Source organism: Rhinoderma darwinii, chromosome 12 (assembly GCF_050947455.1).
Source record: "Rhinoderma darwinii isolate aRhiDar2 chromosome 12, aRhiDar2.hap1, whole genome shotgun sequence".
Taxonomy (NCBI): Eukaryota; Metazoa; Chordata; class Amphibia; order Anura; family Rhinodermatidae; genus Rhinoderma; species Rhinoderma darwinii.
The window spans coordinates 78,198,656-78,222,755 of record NC_134698.1 but is presented as its reverse complement, the minus strand read 5'-3'; the positions used below and the strand labels follow the sequence as shown (position 1 = coordinate 78,222,755).

At 38.3% G+C, this 24,100-nt stretch overlaps 1 protein-coding gene across 5 annotated transcripts in view; it reads right to left on the bottom strand.

Annotated features, from left to right (window-relative positions):
* Positions 1 to 24,100, bottom strand: part of WDR25 (WD repeat domain 25) — a 75,638-nt gene that overhangs the window by 7,035 nt on the left and 44,503 nt on the right. For 4 of the 5 annotated variants that reach the window (XM_075844229.1, XM_075844228.1, XM_075844227.1 and 1 more), the window contains 2 exons: positions 3,899 to 4,069; positions 248 to 388 (listed from right to left, as the gene is read on the bottom strand). In XM_075844229.1, the coding sequence (XP_075700344.1) occupies positions 248 to 388; positions 3,899 to 4,069 (312 nt within the window). Of the gene's footprint in view, positions 1 to 242; positions 389 to 3,898; positions 4,070 to 24,100 lie in introns of all 5 variants that reach the window. The other variant, XM_075844230.1, reaches the window with a different exon arrangement.

The window sequence follows — 24,100 nt, the reverse complement described above, 5'->3', positions numbered from 1 at the left end:
AAGAATATAACTACTATAATACTGCTCCTATATACAAGACTATAACTACTATAATACTGCCCCCTATATACAAGAATATAACTACTATAATACTGCCCCTATATACAAGAATATAACTACTATAATACTGCCCCTATATACAAGAATATAACTACTATAATACTGCTCCTATATACAAGACTATAACTACTAGAATACTGCCCCCTATGGACAAGAATAGTGGTACACTAAGGTACACATACATTACCTTGTGCCCTTCAAACCTCCTCTTCTTATTTATTTTGTATGGGCGCTGGGTGGAGAATAAGGCAATGTAGTTTCCATTAGTCTGTGCTGCAAACACGTTCTCCTTCGGGTGCAGAGCAAGACTTGGGCAGGTATATCTTTCCTTAAACAAAAAAAGGGAGATACATGAACATTTTAATTTCTGAAGAAATTGTATGTGATATTCTCGTGTGTCGCTGTATGCAGTTGCTGAACCACAGAATCCACCGGTGACATGTAATAATCATGCTGTAAAATCTATGACCCAAAACATTCTTGTTTACACTCGGACCTAGTGCTGCTCACACAGCTGAGTGTTTGTTACAATGCACTAATAAATGCTTTGTGAGCCAAGCACAGCAGCACAAATCTCTCTCCGGTCCTGGACTCTCGGCTGATAGTTCTTACCTACATTGATACACTGTAACAAACCCATTAGTGGTGTAAGCAGGATTACGTCAGGACAGACTTGCAGCCTCTGAATCTAAAGATTAATGTTTCTGTTCACTAACAGCAAGCAGATATCCTAAAGTGTAGCTTAACGTTTAACAAACTTCTGACATGTGATAGTGACATGTGACGGGTTCAGTGTCAGCGGGACCTGCGTATTGGATCACATTATTACTTAGATGTGATCGGTAACAGGTGGATCCTGCATGTCAGAGACAGGCAGGACCCGCTGACACTGAACCCGTCAGTCCCACTGACCTGACGGATTCAGGTCTCAGCACTAGACACAGCTGCTCTGTATAAAGGATACAAAGCAGCTGTATCTCAAAAAGTTAAAATAATTTTTCATAAAAACAAATTAGAAAGTTGCACCAAACACACTGATAGACATTTTTATTAAAAGAAAAAGGAATAAAATCGCTTTCGACGGTGTACATAGGCTATAAGGTGGTCTCTCCCATAGAACAGCGGCACCAGGACAACTATAAGATGCTGATAAAGGGTTAAACTAGTGGGTGCTCAAAGCTCCAAGAGGTTGGGGATTGGTATACTGTGACTGGCATCCAGCTGAAACGGACATTTGGGAGGAATCAACTGTCAGCCTATCGGAATTGCTGAGAGAACTCCAGGCCCAGATGATTGGGTAAGAGCAGCTCATAATGCTCCTCCCACATGTCCTTTTCAGCTGGATGCCCGGCAGCGTGTACAGCCTCCTATACTGTGCCCATGAGATGAATAGTAACCCTTTATTACCTACGCCCTTCAGCTATGGTAAAACTACAACAGCTAGCATGCTGGGAGTTATAGTTCCACAACAGTGGCTGCATATGGCAATCATCAGAAGTGAAAACCAGCTTAGAGTCTTACTTTTATGAAAAATAACCTAAAAAATATACGTATCAGTTTCAAGCTCCCCCGATAAGATGAAGTCAAGTGTCCCTCATTGTCGACTTCACTTATGACGAGAATCTGACGCTTCACATTTAATACAATCTCATGAATTGCAATCAATAAATAACACTCACACAGTATCGGGCCTGGCGGCGGCGGGACGGGGGAATATTAATCGGTTCTACTACAAGTCAGCGTTATTTTCCACATGGTAGACTCTGTAGATGCTCATTATACTGAGGACTATCGAGGCGGCTTTCAGCTCCGCATGAACTTACATTTCTAAATGCTGAAGCTTCGGTGTGTCCTTGAAAATGTACAAATAGATGAAATGTGGTATTTTACATGAGATACTGAAAGTCCACACTTGATCCCTATTCTTTTTTTATTTTTTATCTAAATAGGTCAAAATTCTGTGCTGCTTATTTTTTTTAAATATATGTTTAAAGTGATTTTCTGATACAGAGCTCCAAATCCCCAGCATAGAGTTAAATGATCAAATTTTACCTGCCTGCAGCCACCACTAGGGGGAGCATACTGCTTACTGATAAGGTGGCGGGAAGGATTGGCAGAATGACAAGGCGGCGGGAAGGATTGGCAGAATGACAAGGCGGCGGGAAGGCTTGGCAGAATGAAAGGGTGGCGGGAAGGTTTGGCAGAATGACAGGGTGGCGGGAAGGTTTGGCAGAATGACAGGGTGGCATGAAGGTTTGGCAGAATGACAGGGTGGCGGGAAGGTTTGGCAGAATGACAAGGTGGCGGGAAGGTTTGGCAGAATGACAAGGTGGCGGGAAGGTTTGGCAGAATGACAAGGTGGCGGGAAGGTTTGGCAGAATGACAAGGTGGCGGGAAGGTTTGGCAGAATGACAAGGTGGCGGGAAGGTTTGGCAGAATGACAAGGTGGCGGGAAGGATTGGCAGAATGACAAGGTGGCGGGAAGGATTGGCAGAATGACAAGGTGGCGGGAAGGATTGGCAGAATGACAAGGTGGCGGGAAGGATTGGCAGAATGACAAGGTGGCGGGAAGGATTGGCAGAATGACAAGGTGGCGGGAAGGATTGGCAGAATGACAAGGTGGCGGGAAGGATTGGCAGAATGACAAGGTGGCGGGAAGGATTGGCAGAATGACAAGGTGGCGGGAAGGATTGGCAGAATGACAAGGTGGCGGGAAGGATTGGCAGAATGACAAGGTGGCGGGAAGGATTGGCAGAATGACAAGGTGGCGGGAAGGATTGGCAGAATGACAAGGTGGCGGGAAGGATTGGCAGAATGACAAGGTGGCGGGAAGGATTGGCAGAATGACAAGGTGGCGGGAAGGATTGGCAGAATGACAAGGTGGCGGCAAGGATTGGCAGAATGACAAGGTGGCGGGAAGGATTGGCAGAATGACAAGGTGGCGGGAAGGATTGGCAGAATGACAAGGTGGCGGGAAGGATTGGCAGAATGACAAGGTGGCGGGAAGGATTGGCAGAATGACAAGGTGGCGGGAAGGATTGGCAGAATGACAAGGTGGCGGGAAGGATTGGCAGAATGACAAGGTGGCGGGAAGGATTGGCAGAATGACAAGGTGGCGGGAAGGATTGGCAGAATGACAAGGTGGCGGCAAGGATTGGCAGAATGACAAGGTGGCGGGAAGGAATGGCAGAATGACAAGGTGGCGGGAAGGATTGGCAGAATGACAAGGTGGTGGGAAGGATTGGCAGAATGACAAGGTGGTGGGAAGGATTGGCAGAATGACAAGGTGGCGGGAAGGATTAGCAGAATGACAAGGTGGCGGGAAAAGTTTGGCAGAATGACAAGGTGTGACTGCTGCCAAGCCGTTATTCCTTCTGCTATTTGGGCAGTGCCAATTCAGCTTTTAGCTAAGGGTCTGATTCATGTCTGACAATCTGGTTACTAGGGGTCCATTACGAAGTAACCACAGACTTTTTTGAAGAAACTTCCTAGCAACCAGTTTCAGATTAATCAAATCTTCAGCTCAAAGCGTAATTGCCACTGAACTGGAAGCCAAAAACTATCTGAAACAATAGATTTGCAAAAAAACATTACTTAAAAAAGGTAAAGTAAATCTAAAGTTTACCCAATCTCCATTCATTGTGCATTGAATGCAGTCTATTGTTCCATGTTATCAGTTATTTCCGGCACAGGAGAGTATTATTCTATTGAGATGCCATATAAGAAGTTCACAACACCTCCATCCCCCGTGACTTGGTTTCATATATATCCAGACATTTACAGCCATATGTGTGCTCATTGTAGTGGCAGTAATGGCATCAAGAAATACGAGACTTACATGAAATATCTGATTGGAGATTTTTGCAGTTGTGGCAAAATCCCAAGCAATGATAGTGCGGTCAGCAGAGTCACGACTCACACAGTCTGTTGTGCTCAGAAATTCTCTACCGTCAGCGAGGAAGAGGAGGTCGAAGTGTTGCTGCACAGCTGCTGTGTACACGTGGATCTCCTATATGATAAATACAAGGAGAGAATATTCGGTTTAGTTGGAGATTAACCAGGACACACATATATATATATATATATATATATATATATATATATATATATATATATACACACACACACACACACACACACACACACACACCATACTACACATATAGCAAAATCACACTTATACAATAGTATAACTACTATAATACTTCCCCCCACGTACAAGACTATAACTAGCATAATATTGCCCCTTAATACAAGAATGTAAATACTATAATACTGCCCCCTATATACAAGAATATAACTACTATAATACTGCTCATATATACAAGAATATAACTACTATAATACTGCCTCCTATATACAAGAATATGACTACTATAATACTGCCTCCTATATACAAGAATATAACTACTATAATACTGCCTCATATATACAAGAATATAACTACTATAATACTGCCCCCTATATACAAGAATATAACTACTATAATACTGCCCCCTATATACAAGAATATAACTACTATAATACTGCCGCTATATACAAGAATATAACTACTATAATACTGCCCCCTATATACAAGAATATAACTACTATAATACTGCCTCATATATACAAGAATATAACTACTATAATACTGCCCCCTATATACAAGAATATAACTACTATAATACTGCTCCTATGTACAAGAATATAACTACTATAATACAGCACCTATATACAAGAATATAACTACTATAATACTGCCCCCTATATACAAGAATATAACTACTATAATACTGCCCCTATATACAGGAATATAACTACGATATAATACTGCCCCTATATACAAGAATATAACTACTATAATACTGCCCCCTATGTACAAGAATATAACTACTATAATACTGCTTCCTATATACAAGAATATAACTACTATAATACTGCCCCTATATACAAGAATATAACTAATATAATACTGCCCCCTATATACAAGAATATAACTACTATAATACTGCCCCCTATATACAAGAATATAACTACTATAATACTGCTCCTATATACAAGAATATAACTACTTTAATACTGCCCCTATATACAAGAATATAACTACTATAATACTGCTCCTATATATAAGAATATAACTACTATAATACTGCCCCCTATATACAAGAATATAACTACTATAATACTGCCCCCTATATACAAGAATATAACTACTATAATACTGCTCCTATGTACAAGAATATAAGTACTATAATACTGCTCCTATATACAATAGAACTACTATAATACTGCCCCCTATATACAAGAATATAACTACTATAATACTGCCCCCTATATACAAGAATATAACTACTATAATACTGCCCCTATATACAAGAATATAACTAATATAATACTGCTCCTATATACAAGAATATAACTACTATAATACTGCCCCCTATATACAAGAATATAACTACTATAATACTGCCCCTATATACAAGAATATAACTACTATAATACTGCCCCTATATACAACAATATAACTACTATAATACTGCCCTCTATATACAAGAATATAACTACTATAATACTGCCCCTATATACAAGAATATAACTACTATAATACTGCCCCTATATACAAGAATATAACTACTATAATACTGCCCCCTATATACAAGAATATAACTACTATAATACTGCTCCTATATACAAGAATATAACTACTATAATACTGCCTCTATATACAAGAATATAACTACTATAATACTGCCCCCTATATACAAGAATATAACTACTATAATACTGCCTCTATATACAAGAATATAACTACTATAATACTGCCCCCTATATACAAGAATATAACTACTATAATACTGCTCCCTATAAACAAGAATATAACTACTATAATACTGTCCCCTATATACAAGAATATAACTACTATAATACTGCCCCCTATATACAAGAATATAACTACTATAATACTGCCCCCTATATACAAGAATATAACTACTGTAATACTTCCCCTATATACAAGAATATAACTACTATAATACTGCCCTCTATATACAAGAATATAACTACTATAATACTGCCCCCTATATACAAGAATATAACTACTGTAATACTGCTTCTATACACAAGAATATAACTACTATAATACTGCCCCCTATATACAAGAATATAACTACTATAATACTGCCCCCTATATACAAGAATATAACTACTATAATACTGCCGCTATATACAAGAATATAACTACTATAATACTGCCCCCTATATACAAGAATATAACTACTATAATACTGCCTCATATATACAAGAATATAACTACTATAATACTGCTCCTATGTACAAGAATATAACTACTATAATACAGCACCTATATACAAGAATATAACTACTATAATACTGCCCCCTATATACAAGAATATAACTACTATAATACTGCCCCTATATACAGGAATATAACTACGATATAATACTGCCCCTATATACAAGAATATAACTACTATAATACTGCCCCCTATGTACAAGAATCTAACTAATATAATACTGCCCCCTATATACAAGAATATAACTACTATAATACTGCTTCCTATATACAAGAATATAACTACTATAATACTGCCCCTATATACAAGAATATAACTAATATAATACTGCCCCCTATATACAAGAATATAACTACTATAATACTGCCCCCTATATACAAGAATATAACTACTATAATACTGCTCCTATATACAAGAATATAACTACTTTAATACTGCCCCTATATACAAGAATATAACTACTATAATACTGCTCCTATATATAAGAATATAACTACTATAATACTGCCCCCTATATACAAGAATATAACTACTATAATACTGCCCCCTATATACAAGAATATAACTACTATAATACTGCTCCTATGTACAAGAATATAAGTACTATAATACTGCTCCTATATACAATAGAACTACTATAATACTGCCCCCTATATACAAGAATATAACTACTATAATACTGCTCCTATATACAAGAATATAACTACTATAATACTGCCCCCTATATACAAGCATATAACTACTATAATACTGCCCCTATATACAAGAATATAACTACTATAATACTGCCCCTATATACAAGAATATAACTACTATAATACTGCCCTCTATATACAAGAATATAACTACTATAATACTGCCCCTATATACAAGAATATAACTACTATAATACTGCCCCTATATACAAGAATATAACTACTATAATACTGCCCCCTATATACAAGAATATAACTACTATAATACTGCTCCTATATACAAGAATATAACCACTATAATACTGCTCATATATACAAGAATATAACCACTATAATACTACCACTATATACAAGAATATAACTACTATAATACTGCCCCCTATATACAAGAATATAACTACTATAATACTGCTCCTATATACAAGAATATAACTACTATAATACTGCCTCTATATACAAGAATATAACTACTATAATACTGCACCCTATATACAAGAATATAACTACTATAATACTGCCTCTATATACAAGAATATAACTACTATAATACTGCCCCCTATATACAAGAATATAACTACTATAATACTGCTCCCTATAAACAAGAATATAACTACTATAATACTGTCCCCTATATACAAGAATATAACTACTATAATACTGCCCCCTATATACAAGAATATAACTACTATAATACTGCCCCCTATATACAAGAATATAACTACTGTAATACTTCCCCTATATACAAGAATATAACTACTATAATACTGCCCTCTATATACAAGAATATAACTACTATAATACTGCCCCCTATATACAAGAATATAACTACTGTAATACTGCTTCTATACACAAGAATATAACTACTATAATACTGTTCCTATGTAAAAGAATATAACTACTATAATACTGCCCCCTATATACAAGACTATAACTACTATAATACTGCCCCTATATACAAGAATATAACTACTATAATACTGTTCCTATGTACAAGAATATAACTACTATAATACTGCCTCCTATATACAAGAATATAACTACTATAATACTGCTCCTATATACAAGAATATAACTACTATAATACTGGTCCCCTATATACAAGAATATAACTACTATAATACTGCCCCCTATATACAAGAATATAACTACTATAATACTGCCCCCTATATACAAGAATATAACTACTATAATACTGCCCCTATACACAAGAATATAACTACTATCATACTGCTCCTATATACAAGAATATAACTACTATAATACTGCCCCCTATATACAAGAATATAACTACTATAATACTGCCCCTATACACAAGAATATAACTACTATCATACTGCTCCTATATACAAGAATATAACTACTACAATACTGCCCCTATATACAAGAATATAACTACTATAATACTGCCCCTATATACAAGAATATAACTACTATAATACTGGTCCCCTACATACAAGAATATAACTACTATAATACTGCCCCCTATATACAAGAATTTAACTACTATAATACTGCTCCTATATACAAGAATATAACTACTATAATACTGCCCCTTATATACAAGAATATAACTACTATAATACTGGTCCCCTATATACAAGAATATAACTACTATAATACTGCCCCCTATATACAAGAATATAACTACTATAATACTTCCCCCTATATACAAGAATATAACTACTATAATACTGCCCCCTATATACAAGAATATAACTACTATAATACTGCCCCTATATACAAGAATATAACTACTATAATACTGGTCCCCTATATACAAGAATATAACTACTATAATACTGCCCCCTATATACAAGAATTTAACTACTATAATACTGCTCCTATATACAAGAATATAACTACTATAATACTGCCCCCTATATACAAGAATATAACTACTATAATACTGGTCCCCTATATACAAGAATATAACTACTATAATACTGCCCCCTATATACAAGAATATAACTACTATAATACTGCCCCCTATATACAAGAATATAACTACTATAATACTGCCCCCTATATACAAGAATATAACTACTATAATACTACCCCTATATACAAGAATATAACTACCATAATACTGCCTCCTATATACAAGAATATAACTACTATAATACTGCCCCCTATATACAAGAATATAACTACTATAATACTGCCCCCTATATACAAGAATATAACTACTATAATACTGCCCCTATATACAAGAATATAAGTACTATAATACTGCCCCCTATATACAAGAATATAACTACTATAATACTGCCCCCTATATACAAGAATATAACTACTATAATACTGCTCCTATATACAAGAATATAACTACTATAATACTGCCCACTATATACAAGAATATAACTACTATAATACTGCCCCTATATACAAGAATATAATTACTATAATACTGCCCCCTATATACAAGAATATAACTACTATAATACTGCTCCTATATACAAGAATATAACTACTATAATACTGCCCCCTATATACAAGAATATAACTACTATAATACTGCCCCTATATACAAGAATATAACTACTATTATACTGCCCCTATATACAAGAATATAACTACTATCATACTGCCCCCTATATACAAGAATATAACTACTATAATACTGGTCCCTATATACAAGAATATAACTACTATAATACTGCTCCTATATACAAGAATATAACTACTATAATACTGCCCCCTATATACAAGAATATAACTACTATAATACTGCCCCTATATACAAGAATATAACTACTATAATACTGCCCCTATATACAAGAATATAACTACTATCATACTGCCCCCTATATACAAGAATATAACTACTATAATACTGGTCCCTATATACAAGAATATAACTACTATAATACTGCCCCTATATACAAGAATATAACTACTATAATACTGATCCCTATATACAAGAATATAACTACTATAATACTGGTCCCTATATACAAGAATATAACTACTATAATACTGCCCCAATATACAAGAATATAACTACTATAATACTGCTCCTATATACAAGAATATAACTACTATAATACTGCCCCCTATATACAAGAATATAACTACTATAATACTGCCCCCTATATACAAGAATATAAACTACTATAATACTGCCCCCTATATACAAGAATATAACTACTATAATACTGCCCCCTATATACAAGAATATAACTACTATAATACTGGTCCCTATATACAAGAATATAACTACTATAATACTGCCCCATATACAAGAATATAACTACTATAATACTGCCCCTATATACAAGAATATAACTACTATAATACTGCCCCTATATACAAGAATATAACTACTATCATACTGCCCCCTATATACAAGAATATAACTACTGTAATACTGCTTCTATACACAAGAATATAACTACTATAATACTGTTCCTATGTAAAAGAATATAACTACTATAATACTGCCCCCTATATACAAGACTATAACTACTATAATACTGCCCCTATATACAAGAATATAACTACTATAATACTGTTCCTATGTACAAGAATATAACTACTATAATACTGCCTCCTATATACAAGAATATAACTACTATAATACTGCTCCTATATACAAGAATATAACTACTATAATACTGGTCCCCTATATACAAGAATATAACTACTATAATACTGCCCCCTATATACAAGAATATAACTACTATAATACTGCCCCTATACACAAGAATATAACTACTATCATACTGCTCCTATATACAAGAATATAACTACTATAATACTGCCCCCTATATACAAGAATATAACTACTATAATACTGCCCCATATACACAAGAATATAACTACTATCATACTGCTCCTATATACAAGAATATAACTACTACAATACTGCCCCTATATACAAGAATATAACTACTATAATACTGCCCCTATATACAAGAATATAACTACTATAATACTGGTCCCCTATATACAAGAATATAACTACTATAATACTGCCCCCTATATACAAGAATTTAACTACTATAATACTGCTCCTATATACAAGAATATAACTACTATAATACTGCCCCCTATATACAAGAATATAACTACTATAATACTGGTCCCCTATATACAAGAATATAACTACTATAATACTGCCCCCTATATACAAGAATATAACTACTATAATACTGCCCCCTATATACAAGAATATAACTACTATAATACTGCCCCTATATACAAGAATATAACTACTATAATACTGCCCCCTATATACAAGAATATAACTACTATAATACTGCCCCTATATACAAGAATATAACTACTATAATACTGCCCCCTATATACAAGAATATAACTACTATAATACTGCCCCCTATATACAAGAATATAACTACTATAATACTACCCCTATATACAAGAATATAACTACTATAATACTGCCCCCTATATACAAGAATATAACGATTATAATACTGCCCCCTATATACAAGAATATAACTACTATAATACTGCCCATATATACAAGAATATAACTACCATAATACTGCCTCCTATATACAAGAATATAACTACTATAATACTGCCCCCTATATACAAGAATATAACTACTATAATACTGCCCCCTATATACAAGAATATAACTACTATAATACTGCCCCCTGTATACAAGAATATAACTACTATAATACTGCCCCTATATACAAGAATATAAGTACTATAATACTGCCCCCTATATACAAGAATATAACTACTATAATACTGCCCCCTATATACAAGAATATAACTACTATAATACTGCCCCTATATACAAGAATATAACTACTATAATACTGCCCCCTATATACAAGAATATAACTACTATAATACTGCCTCCTATATACAAGAATATAACTACTATAATACTGCTCCTATATACAAGAATATAACTACTATAATACTGCTCCTATATACAAGAATATAACTACTATAATACTGCCCCCTATATACAAGAATATAACTACTATAATACTGCCCCTATATACAAGAATATAACTACTATAATACTGCCCCTATATACAAGAATATAACTACTATCATACTGCCCCCTATATACAAGAATATAACTACTATAATACTGGTCCCTATATACAAGAATATAACTACTATAATACTGCTCCTATATACAAGAATATAACTACTATAATACTGCCCCCTATATACAAGAATATAACTACTATAATACTGCCCCTATATACAAGAATATAACTACTATAATACTGCCCCTATATACAAGAATATAACTACTATCATACTGCCCCCTATATACAAGAATATAACTACTATAATACTGGTCCCTATATACAAGAATATAACTACTATAATACTGCCCCTATATACAAGAATATAACTACTATAATACTGGTCCCTATATACAAGAATATAACTACTATAATACTGGTCCCTATATACAAGAATATAACTACTATAATACTGCCCCAATATACAAGAATATAACTACTATAATACTGCTCCTATATACAAGAATATAACTACTATAATAGTGCCCCCTATATACAAGAATATAACTACTATAATACTGCCCCTATATACAAGAATATAACTACTATAATACTGCCCCCTATATACAAGAATATAACTACTATAATACTGCCCCCTATATACAAGAATATAACTACTATAATACTACCCCTATATACAAGAATATAACTACTATAATACTGCCCCCTATATACAAGAATATAACGATTATAATACTGCCCCCTATATACAAGAATATAACTACTATAATACTGCCCATATATACAAGAATATAACTACCATAATACTGCCTCCTATATACAAGAATATAACTACTATAATACTGCCCCCTATATACAAGAATATAACTACTATAATACTGCCCCCTATATACAAGAATATAACTACTATAATACTGCCCCCTGTATACAAGAATATAACTACTATAATACTGCCCCTATATACAAGAATATAAGTACTATAATACTGCCCCCTATATACAAGAATATAACTACTATAATACTGCCCCCTATATACAAGAATATAACTACTATAATACTGCCCCTATATACAAGAATATAACTACTATAATACTGCCCCCTATATACAAGAATATAACTACTATAATACTGCCTCCTATATACAAGAATATAACTACTATAATACTGCTCCTATATACAAGAATATAACTACTATAATACTGCTCCTATATACAAGAATATAACTACTATAATACTGCCCCCTATATACAAGAATATAACTACTATAATACTGCCCCTATATACAAGAATATAACTACTATAATACTGCCCCTATATACAAGAATATAACTACTATCATACTGCCCCCTATATACAAGAATATAACTACTATAATACTGGTCCCTATATACAAGAATATAACTACTATAATACTGCTCCTATATACAAGAATATAACTACTATAATACTGCCCCCTATATACAAGAATATAACTACTATAATACTGCCCCTATATACAAGAATATAACTACTATAATACTGCCCCTATATACAAGAATATAACTACTATCATACTGCCCCCTATATACAAGAATATAACTACTATAATACTGGTCCCTATATACAAGAATATAACTACTATAATACTGCCCCTATATACAAGAATATAACTACTATAATACTGGTCCCTATATACAAGAATATAACTACTATAATACTGGTCCCTATATACAAGAATATAACTACTATAATACTGCCCCAATATACAAGAATATAACTACTATAATACTGCTCCTATATACAAGAATATAACTACTATAATAGTGCCCCCTATATACAAGAATATAACTACTATAATACTGCCCCCTATATACAAGAATATAAACTACTATAATACTGCCCCCTATATACAAGAATATAACTACTATAATACTGCCCCCTATATACAAGAATATAACTACTATAATACTGCCCCTATATATAAGAATATAACTACTATAATACTGCCCCCTATATACAAGAATATAACTACTATAATACTGCTCCCTATATACAAGAATATAACGACTATAATACTGCCCCCTATATACAAGAATATAACTACTATAATACTGCCCCCTATATACAAGAATATAACTACTATAATACTGCCCCTATATATAAGAATATAACTACTATAATACTGCCCCCTATATACAAGAATATAACTACTATAATACTGCTCCCTATATACAAGAATATAACGACTATAATACTGCCCCTATATACAAGAATATAACTACTATAATACTGCTCCCTATATACAAGAATATAACTACTATAATACTGCTCCCTATATACAAGAATATAACTACTATAATACTGCTCCTATATACAAGAATATAACTACTATAATACTTCTCCTATATACAAGAATATAACTACTATAATACAGCCGCCTATATACAAGAATATAACTACTATAATACTGCTCCCTATATACAAGAATATAACTACTATAATACTGCTCCTATATACAAGAATATAACTACTATAATACTTCTCCTATATACAAGAATATAACTACTATAATACTGCCCTGGAAGTATCTGGAGGAGTAGAAGAATTCATGCTTTCTGTTGCTTTTAGTGCAGCTTATTGACCCTTTATTAATGAATTATCGGATCATGTATCTGCCTCTTTTAGTCCGGGGTAAAGATATATAAATCCATATTTTGCTTTTTTTTTGCTGCTGGTAAATTTAACACAGAATTTTAAAAAACATAGGTAGAAATATATGTATTACTCATTGAGGATTGTTGAGCCGTTTTATTGAAATCTGGGATATTGTCCTCTCTAGGTGTGCGCTCAGCTGGTGCTTGTTGGTGTCCCTTGTGTGTTGTACTGACAGATTAGTCCCTATTTCCCAGCCGACATGGGCGGCTGCCCTTAATGACATGTTTTCTGTTGGGAGTCACAGCTATTATATGGGAGGAGAATAACGTATTCATCTGGTGTCAGTTGCCGCCTGCTGGATCTTCAGCCTGATATCTATGTGTTATGGCTGAGAGATTATTCTAAATGGAATGATACCAGGTGTCATTCATGTTCCTCCAATATAATATTATAGTCCTTAGAGGTCATCAATATTTTACAGGATCGGGATGTGAATCCACAGGGGTTAACAGGACGTTCGGCCTGGCAATATCTTTATACATTTAGTCCCCCTCCCCCTCTCTGCCATAAGCATAGCCGAAAAGGGGGTCACATGACTCCAAAAAATGGAATACGCCAGTTGCTAAAGATCATGTGGACGGAGTGTGCACTGGCCCTTCTTAGGGTACCTAATGGGCATTCTACTTGCACCCCATCATTATAGACACCATAACCTGTTCTGGTGACGGTGTCCCTTTAAATGCCAACCACTAGATATTACTCCATACAATACACCAGGAACAAAACCCAACAAAATGTCATGACCCAGCCCCGGGATCCAGCAGTAAAAATAAACTCCATGTAAGAGGCTGATGAAGTGCGCTGTATCTATGTGCTCTGGTGTCAGGAGGAGGCTTGTAAGCAGTTCTCATATACAGAAATAGCCTCGTGTTCTAGGGGACCAATTTCCGCTCAGCTCCCTGGTTCAGACACAATTAAATGCCAGTTCCACCTGTTGGGTTCTTGCCTCGGGAGGTAGGATACGTGCAGAATATAATCCTGGACAAAACCAAATTGCCGCTTATTGAGATGTTTCCCAGTTACAATAACAATAATGCACCTGTCCCGCGATTTCCCAGCAGACACCAGGGCTCCCCAAGATCATTACGCAAAGTCAAAGATTATTCTGCCGGAGGACAACACTCATTTTGTTATTTTTTTATACAATTTAATGAGAAATAGACAAAAAGGTATCAAATATATCCACTGACTTCTCCATTACAAAATCCCTGCTATCTTTACTTAGAAGTGTGGTGGAGAGGCTGTGGCATGGTTACTCCACACAAAGACAATTTGTGCCTACATAATTTATGGAGGCAGTACTATCTGTGACTACAACATTTACGGGAAAGACTGGGAGGCAGTACTATCTGTACCTACATCATTTACAGGAAGAGACAAGGAGGCAGAACCTACGTCATTTACAGAAAGAGACAGGGAGAAAGAACTATCCGTGCCGCCATAATTTACAGGGAGAGACAAGGAGGCAGTACTATCTGTACCAACGTCATTTATAAGGAGAGATGGGGAAGCAGTACTATGTGTGTTTTCATCATTTACAGGAAGAAACACGGAGGCAGTACTATCGGTGCTCGCCTAGCAATGTGACCACCATCTCATGACCACCACTCCGTTAAAACCTAAGCTTGGAGATGGTGATCAACTTGCTATGCGAGCCACTGCCAAAAACAGTACCCACATAGTGCCACACAGTGCCATACTTTACCCACACAGTGCCATACTTTACCCACACAGTGCACAGAGAGTGCCTTACAGGTCACACAGGGTACAAATTCTTATAAAAACATAATGGCAAGAATGGAACTCTAGTAATGCGCATCGTGAGGAGGAGGGGTTGACAACCGGCATGAAGTCACATGATCACATGTTTTTTTTTGCATTGCGACCATTTATTATGCATCGCATCACATCACTAAATTAATTCTAGTCCCTGAATCAATGACTTGACTTGAGCTGCCACACTACGGATTTTAGATATTTTTTAGGAAACATTTTAATGTATTATCCAGCTGTGATTTTTACAGACAGAATACAGCGAGTGCATCGCCGCACCACAGGGATCCCGAATAATAACGTTCACCGAGGCGGCGTCTGGAGCATCGACGAGTCGGGTTTATTTGTTTTGCATGTAAAATTACACCAGCAAACGAACTTCTCACGGAAAACCTAGTTATTATAACACAGACCTACGCAGGGGCCCCTACCATACATCAGTTACTGGAACATGCAGCGGCTATAGGGGGTAACCATATAGAAACTTTCTGTATCCAGATTTATACTGTAAGGCCATGGTCACACATTGCGGATATGCTGCGGAAAAGCACACAGCGTATCCGCCTTGGTCCCAGCAGGGAATTCCGGCGGAAAAACCGCACCAAATTGTGGTGCGGTTTTTTAGTCTAAATGTCCGCTGCGGAAAACTCCACGTAAAAAAACATAAAATCAATCTATACTCTCCGATAACCATGGCGCCGCGTCCCTATGCCGTCCTGCAGCCCATCCTCCTGGGATGACGTCTCATCCCACGTGATCGCTGCAGTCTGTGATTGGCTCCAGCAGTCACATGGGATGACACGTCGCCCCAGGAGGCCGGGCTGTCATAGTTCAATCTGCTATTTGTTGCGGGTTTTACCTCCACGTTGAATTCAAATGGGGCAAAACAGAAGAGCAGCGATTAAAAAGCCGCAAGCCAGGAAAAAACGCAACGAAGGTCAATTTATGAACGTTTTTTCAGCATTTTTTTACGCAGCGTGTGGGTGGGACTTGTACAAATCTCATCCACTTTGGTGCTACCGTATTATGCTGCGGATTTTACGCAATGAAATACGTTGCAGAAAATGCGCAGTCTTTCCGCTACGTGTGAACCCGGCCTAATAGAAAGAGTAGCAAATTGTGACTTTTCGCCTGTTTACGCCACTCTTGGCATTTTACCGAAAGGGGCGTGGCTTCACAAAAGGGGGCAGGGTCACAGCAGCCCAACAAATGTATTATAATTTACACCAGAATACAGGCATTAATTATAGAGGAAATCTACGCCAGCTTCTAGGGGGCATAGCAAGGTAGACCCCCGTGGCAAGCCATGTAACTTGCTCCTCTAGATTGAACAACCTTACCGACCTCACCGCTTCCTATCTCCCCTCCGGGTCACCCCTGGCTCCCTCAGCATGCGACTTATACAAGGTCTTACAAGGTCTTGACGCCGGGCAGCGCCAGGACGTTGTATGTGATGCACCAGAGTGAGGGAACCCGGAGAAGTGAAGAGAAGCGGTGAGGTATTTTTTATTTTCTGCCCAGCGAAGTGAGGAGAGATGGCGCACGGGGCCCCATAGTCTGCATTAAAATATCTAGGGCCAGATTTACATCCCATACTTCGGGTGCAGTCCCTTACCTGTCCTGAATTTATAGGAACAAAGAGGAGGTGGTTACTGCTCTATGATGGAGGAACTTTATCACTGGGGATTGTAGCCACTAGAATGGACTATATATCTGAGCACAGCGCCGTACATTTGGTTGTGGCTATTCCTGGTACTGCAGCTCAGTCCAATTTTAGTAAATAGGACTGAGCTGCAGTACCGGGCAGAGCCACAACCACATGAACGGCGCTGTGCCACGGTAAATAATAAAGGGGACCTGGCGCTGCAGCCCCTTCATGTAGCTGGGAAGTGAGGGTGCTGGGAGTTAGACGCCCACCGATCCTAAGGATAGGCCATCAATATTAAAGTGCCGGAAGATACCCTTTAAGGGACTACGTCAATAAACCTGAGATCCGCACACAAGAGCAGCCGTTTCTGCATTACGGGGGATAACTAGGCACCAGTCCCAGGTTATATTTGGTTTGCATGCGAATATTTACTTCTTTCAGGTTTATTCCGGGGAACGTAACGTCTCATTGCTGACACTAAATTTAGAATACAGAAGACATTGCCGCGGCTGCTGCTTCTTTTCCATTTTGCTCATGCTGAGCGGAGAAGACGCCTTTGTACTGATGAAAGCGTCGCCTGTCAGGAAAGCCTTGTTCTGCAATATGTCACGAGGGCCGGGTGCGGAGAAGGTGAAGTACAACTCCCATCATTCTGATGTGAAGTCTGATCGCAGACAACTCTTTCAGTTCATCAGTCTCTTGCATATTGACAATATGGAAGCATTCGGTTTGATGGATCCAAACAAGCGGTGAACTCGATGAAGAACGTACGTCGCAATTAAAGGGCATTTCCACCTAAAATAATAAAGTTGATTCAAATTAGCACCCAGTTTCCTTGTTACAGTGCGTCAACGAGCCGTGCACCTGTGTCAGTTATAGGTGATCAGGGATGTTTCCATTCACTGACAGCAAACAGAGCTGGAAAATGGTGAGGAATCGATAAATAAAGTCTATTAGAACGTTTTAGAACTATTTATTATATCACGATTAGGCTTTCTTTGCATACAACTGGAAAACCCCTATCTATATACCCGGTCCATGGACGTCATTAGAAGGGGGACCCCAGCTCGGGACCCCCTTCTATGCGCCAGAACAGAGAGCCACCCATCCGGCCCAACCATGCATTATATAGACAGCCATTCATTTGAGTGGCCGCCGTGTAACGCATAGGCAGATGCTCCATGTTAGAAAAGTCGGCCCCGCAGCGATCAGCTGGTAAGGGGGTCGTCCTCCCTCTAAAACTCTGTTCACACCACCGTCATGGCTTCCATTTAGAATTGGACCATGACCGGGTGATCGGTCAGTTTTTTGACGGACCGCATTGACTCTAACTGGGTCCGTTGGGGGTCCTGTACGTTTGACGGTAAGAACACAACCGCCGGGCGTCTCTAATCTTACCGTCAAAACTACTGGGAAGGTCGTCCGAACCGTCAGCGCAAATTTGATCCCGAGCACCATAGAATAATTATGAGCGGTCTGTATGGCGGAGAGGAGCTGGATTACCCCTCTAATGTAGGTTTGTAATAAGGACGCGGCCGCTAGAATTAGATACAATACATTTGGTTTGTAAGTCCCTCGTGTCAGCAAACAATTAAACGGACACATATTGATTCCGCAGTAATCGGAGGTCAGTGGTTTCGCCTCGGAGCTCCGGGCTGTAACGTGAAAAGCGAGATGTTATCTTGAAGGTCAAGTATCTTCTCTGTAATATTTTCCATATCCAAATATAAGGGATCGTGAATCTCGCATTGACTCTTCCGTACAGAATGTTACGATATAGTTCATATATCGGATTTACTATTCACCACAAATGATACAACGGCGCACTATGAAGCCGTGACGTGAGCCCTCCAACAATCTGGAATCACTAGATAAGTACAACTCCCCGTCCCCCCTTAACAATATACACACTGATTTTTCACAAGCCTCTTCTTCAGTGCCCCCATAAGAGAGCAAATCACAGGTCTCCCACAAAAGACCCCTAGTGCCCCTCAATGGGCACGGTATAATGCCCCATTAAGAGCAGCCAAAATGTTCCCATAAGAGCTAATCAGTGACCCCATAAGTTTCAACCACTGTCCCCACATGCCTAAAGCACTAAAAGGGTGTGAATATTTGGAGGGAGCCACGGTTGCCCCCTATACAAGACATGTCAGATAGTAAAGCCGACCATACACAGTATATAAAGGTCAGCTGATCGACAACCCCGCTAACAAGGATTGAGCGTTTGTTCCTCTGGAGATAAGTGGTGCCGTAGGTATCAGGCAGCGGCTTATCCTCCTCTACCTATTAAAGTGAAATGCACACAAATTTTTCCGTTTTTGCGTCACTCCAAGAGTCATCGTCAATGATTGCGTCGCAGGGTACCGATAGGCTGACAGAGGGAGTCACCTTTCCCTGACAAACACCGTAGGTTGCTATTGACAGCGTCATCTAAGGGGTTAAACGGCCAGCAATAGAGGTTCCCATGGTGACCGCACAGGCCAATCTATGACGTCTATGTACATCATTTTGCGGGAAAGAGTTTAATTCCTCGTCATTTTCATGATCTCCGCTTGATGTCAGTGAATTGAGCCATTAAGAGTCTGAAAACCCCTACTGATTTCCATGTGATACTGGTGATTGGCTCGTTACAGTATCAAAGCTTTCCCTTCTGCAGCTGGTCATGGCAGGTATGTTTGCATTCACTGACAGCAAGCTGAGCTCTTGATACTATGGAGTTATGTAATCACAAAGTATATTAGAAAGCGACTGGAAAGAGAACCCCTTTAATAGGGCATCCATTAATATATATAGGCATAGAACTGGAGGACTACCCAGTAATCCACAACTTCTGATAATCCAGAATTAAGGGAATTGACCGTATTTTGTGTTTATGATCTATAAAACGCTTCCAAAGCTCCACAAAGTAGAACTCCGCTGCGAATATTTCAGCTTTCCTTCCTGCCAGTGTTAGGTCTTAAAAGACATTTTGCAAATGGCTCGGAGAAGTGACTCACGGCCGCGGCGAATTAACTCCCTGTTCCGTATTTGGTAAATTTTAATGGCAAATTTAATTACTGTGACAGATGGGAGCGCAAGAGATAATAAGGTCAACAATTGTTGCTGAAAGGGGTTCACTGCCGACTCATGAGAAACAATTACTGCACAGGACTTAACCCAGGCAGAAGAGAATACGGTAAGCGGCCATAATGTGAACAAACGGTTACCATGGAAACTAAGGACTTGGTCCTCGCCGGAGTAAAGTGGTATCTTGTTTTTACGTTTTACATTCCCGGCATTGTATTATCCAGTTGTGATGAATATAGAAATCCACCGACTGAACAACTTCTTCCCATAAAAATCATCCCATGGGCGGCCATGGAAAGGGGCTGGACAAATCTTGATATACGATGGCCACATATGTGTCTGAATGATCCTCGGGGGCGTGACTTGAAGCTCCTTGGCCCCAGTGTAAAATCTATGACAGGGCCCCCCACCTGCCACGTGGCATTTATAACGCTGGTGTCTTCTTACGTGGCAGAGGTCATGTATTTGCTTCGTCACGCCCGTTATGACTTACTCGGCTGGGGTATTTGTTGGCGCGTGCTCACGGCCAATCAGAACGCAGGGCTTGCTATTTGACCTCTCTGCCCTTTATTGCAGTCTCGCCCTTAACCCGGTTGTGTTTCTCCCTGTCCCTGACTTTGTATTTGGACTTGATCCACAGTGTTGACCCGATCTGTTCCCGACTAAATTTTTGGATAATGCTTTGTATTACATACTTACCGACTCTGCTGCATACCGTAACTGAAACCTATACTGAATGACTATCCTATCGCTGACTGCCTCTGTACCACATACCCAGCTCTGCTACATTTCCGTTGCCAGACCATGGACTGCCTGATTATGCTCCAGTCCACCGCACCAGTACCACGTACTCAGCTTGCTATTCTGCTACATCATACTCTTGGTACGTGGATAGACTATTCTTGGTTTTACGCCTAGCAACCGTAACTCTAACCTTTCTATGGTCTGGTTCATCTATGGCCAACACATATCCAGAGGTTCAACCACAGGGAAAGTTAGTGGCACTAAAAGAGTTATTCCCATCTCAGATAATGGTCATATCCACAGTATATGCCATCAATGTCCGATAGATGAGGGGTCCCACCTCTAACTCTAGAGTGAGATCCCTGACCCCTGTCCTTCCTTCTACCGGTGGTCAGATCACACCTGTCAGAAGCTAAAGTTACAGAGATCATTCCATATGTTAAGCAGGATACTTATACACGGATGCACAGGAGAGGCTACAGACTGTGCCCTATGCAGCAGCATGCATGTCACAGGCAGTGTGCAAATATGATTTGGGCAGAGATGATTGGTTGGCAATAGCTTTACATCATCTACACGAAACAGGAAGCAGTCTGGAAGAGATTCAGGGACCACACGTCTAAGAAGATTTGTGGTGGTCACCCAAAGCATTTTTGGATTCTAGCTATGTAACGGCCCTGTCTGATATTGTGTTACTCAAAAACCTGCAAAAGAGAGAGTGACACCAGACACCATGGTGACAGGTGAGCATTAACATGGGGAAGTATGGTTTTCACTGGAGTTTCCCTTTAACTGGTCCATGGTAAATAATATATATGGAATAGAATCTACAATCTCAGCCTTGTAGACTGGCGCGTGCCATACTGTACCAATGCCAGGAGCAAAATGGAATCACCATGTTCTAATTGTGACTTATTACCGACAAATTACATGCAATTAAGTAAAGTTAGTAATTAGTGATAGAACTTTCTTCTGTTACTGCTGAGGAGCAAGTGGAATTAAGCACTTGACATCCAACTAACTTATTTCTACCCCCCAAAACCACACTTACCCCGTCACCATGTCATTCTACCTTGTACTTAGTTTGCAGGTTTTCTCCGCCACCTGGACAACATTAATGACATTTTAACTTATTAATCATGACAACCAGTCTCCTGTTCCTTAAAGGGGTATTCCCATCATAGATAATTGTGGCATATCCACAGGAGGAGGTTCAGAGGCGGGACCCGCTCCTATCTCCAGAATAGGGGCCCCTGTTCCGCCCGATGAGGCAGCCGCCGCCGCATCCAAGTGGAGAATGAATAAAGAGGTTGGCGCAGCTCTTGCTTAACTTCTATAGGAGTTATAGATACAGCTTAGCCCACTTGGGGCAGACACCTCTCCATTCATTCTCCGCCAGGACGCGGAGGCCGACTCACCGGGTGGGACCGGGGTCATGACAAGAGGTGGGACCCGCAACTATCAGACATTTATGTATCCTCAACGCGCTATAAATGTCTATGATGAGAATAGCCCTTTAAAATTAATGAAAGTAGTCACAGCCCCGCCTTTTTATTACAATATATATTGTTTATAATCAGAGATGGAGGTGAGTTCTTGTTCGTCTCGTAGTTGCTCGAACGCTCGGCTTCCATAATTGGACCCTCTCATTCTTATCGGAGAGCCCTCCCTCCAATGTTAGGGTCACTTCTAATACGTTGTTCTGAAGATAACTGGTAACACCTTGGAGCGGTGCTGGAGAAATAACTCCACTCTCCAAGAGGAATCCCAGACGGCTGCTTTGGAAACCATAAGGGGGCTCAATCTTATCTCAGGTTGGTCCTTCTCCATTCCATATGGGCACGTGCCCTGTACAACACTCCTCTTTTCCATGGGCACCACAATGTACAGTAACAAGGGGGAGGGGGAGAAATGGCCTCAGGTTCATACCATTCTTCATTCCAACCAGTGATGGGAAGGGTGGGATTGTACGAGACTTTGTTATGGGAATGTTGATGGGTAACAGTTGGGACATGGAGCCGCCCTGAAAAAGGGATCTCCACTTCCAATGTAACCCTTGCTCCATACGCCCTACATATGCCCTACATACGCCCTATGCTACCTTCGGTGTTGTGTTTTGTGGACAACATGGCTTTGCTA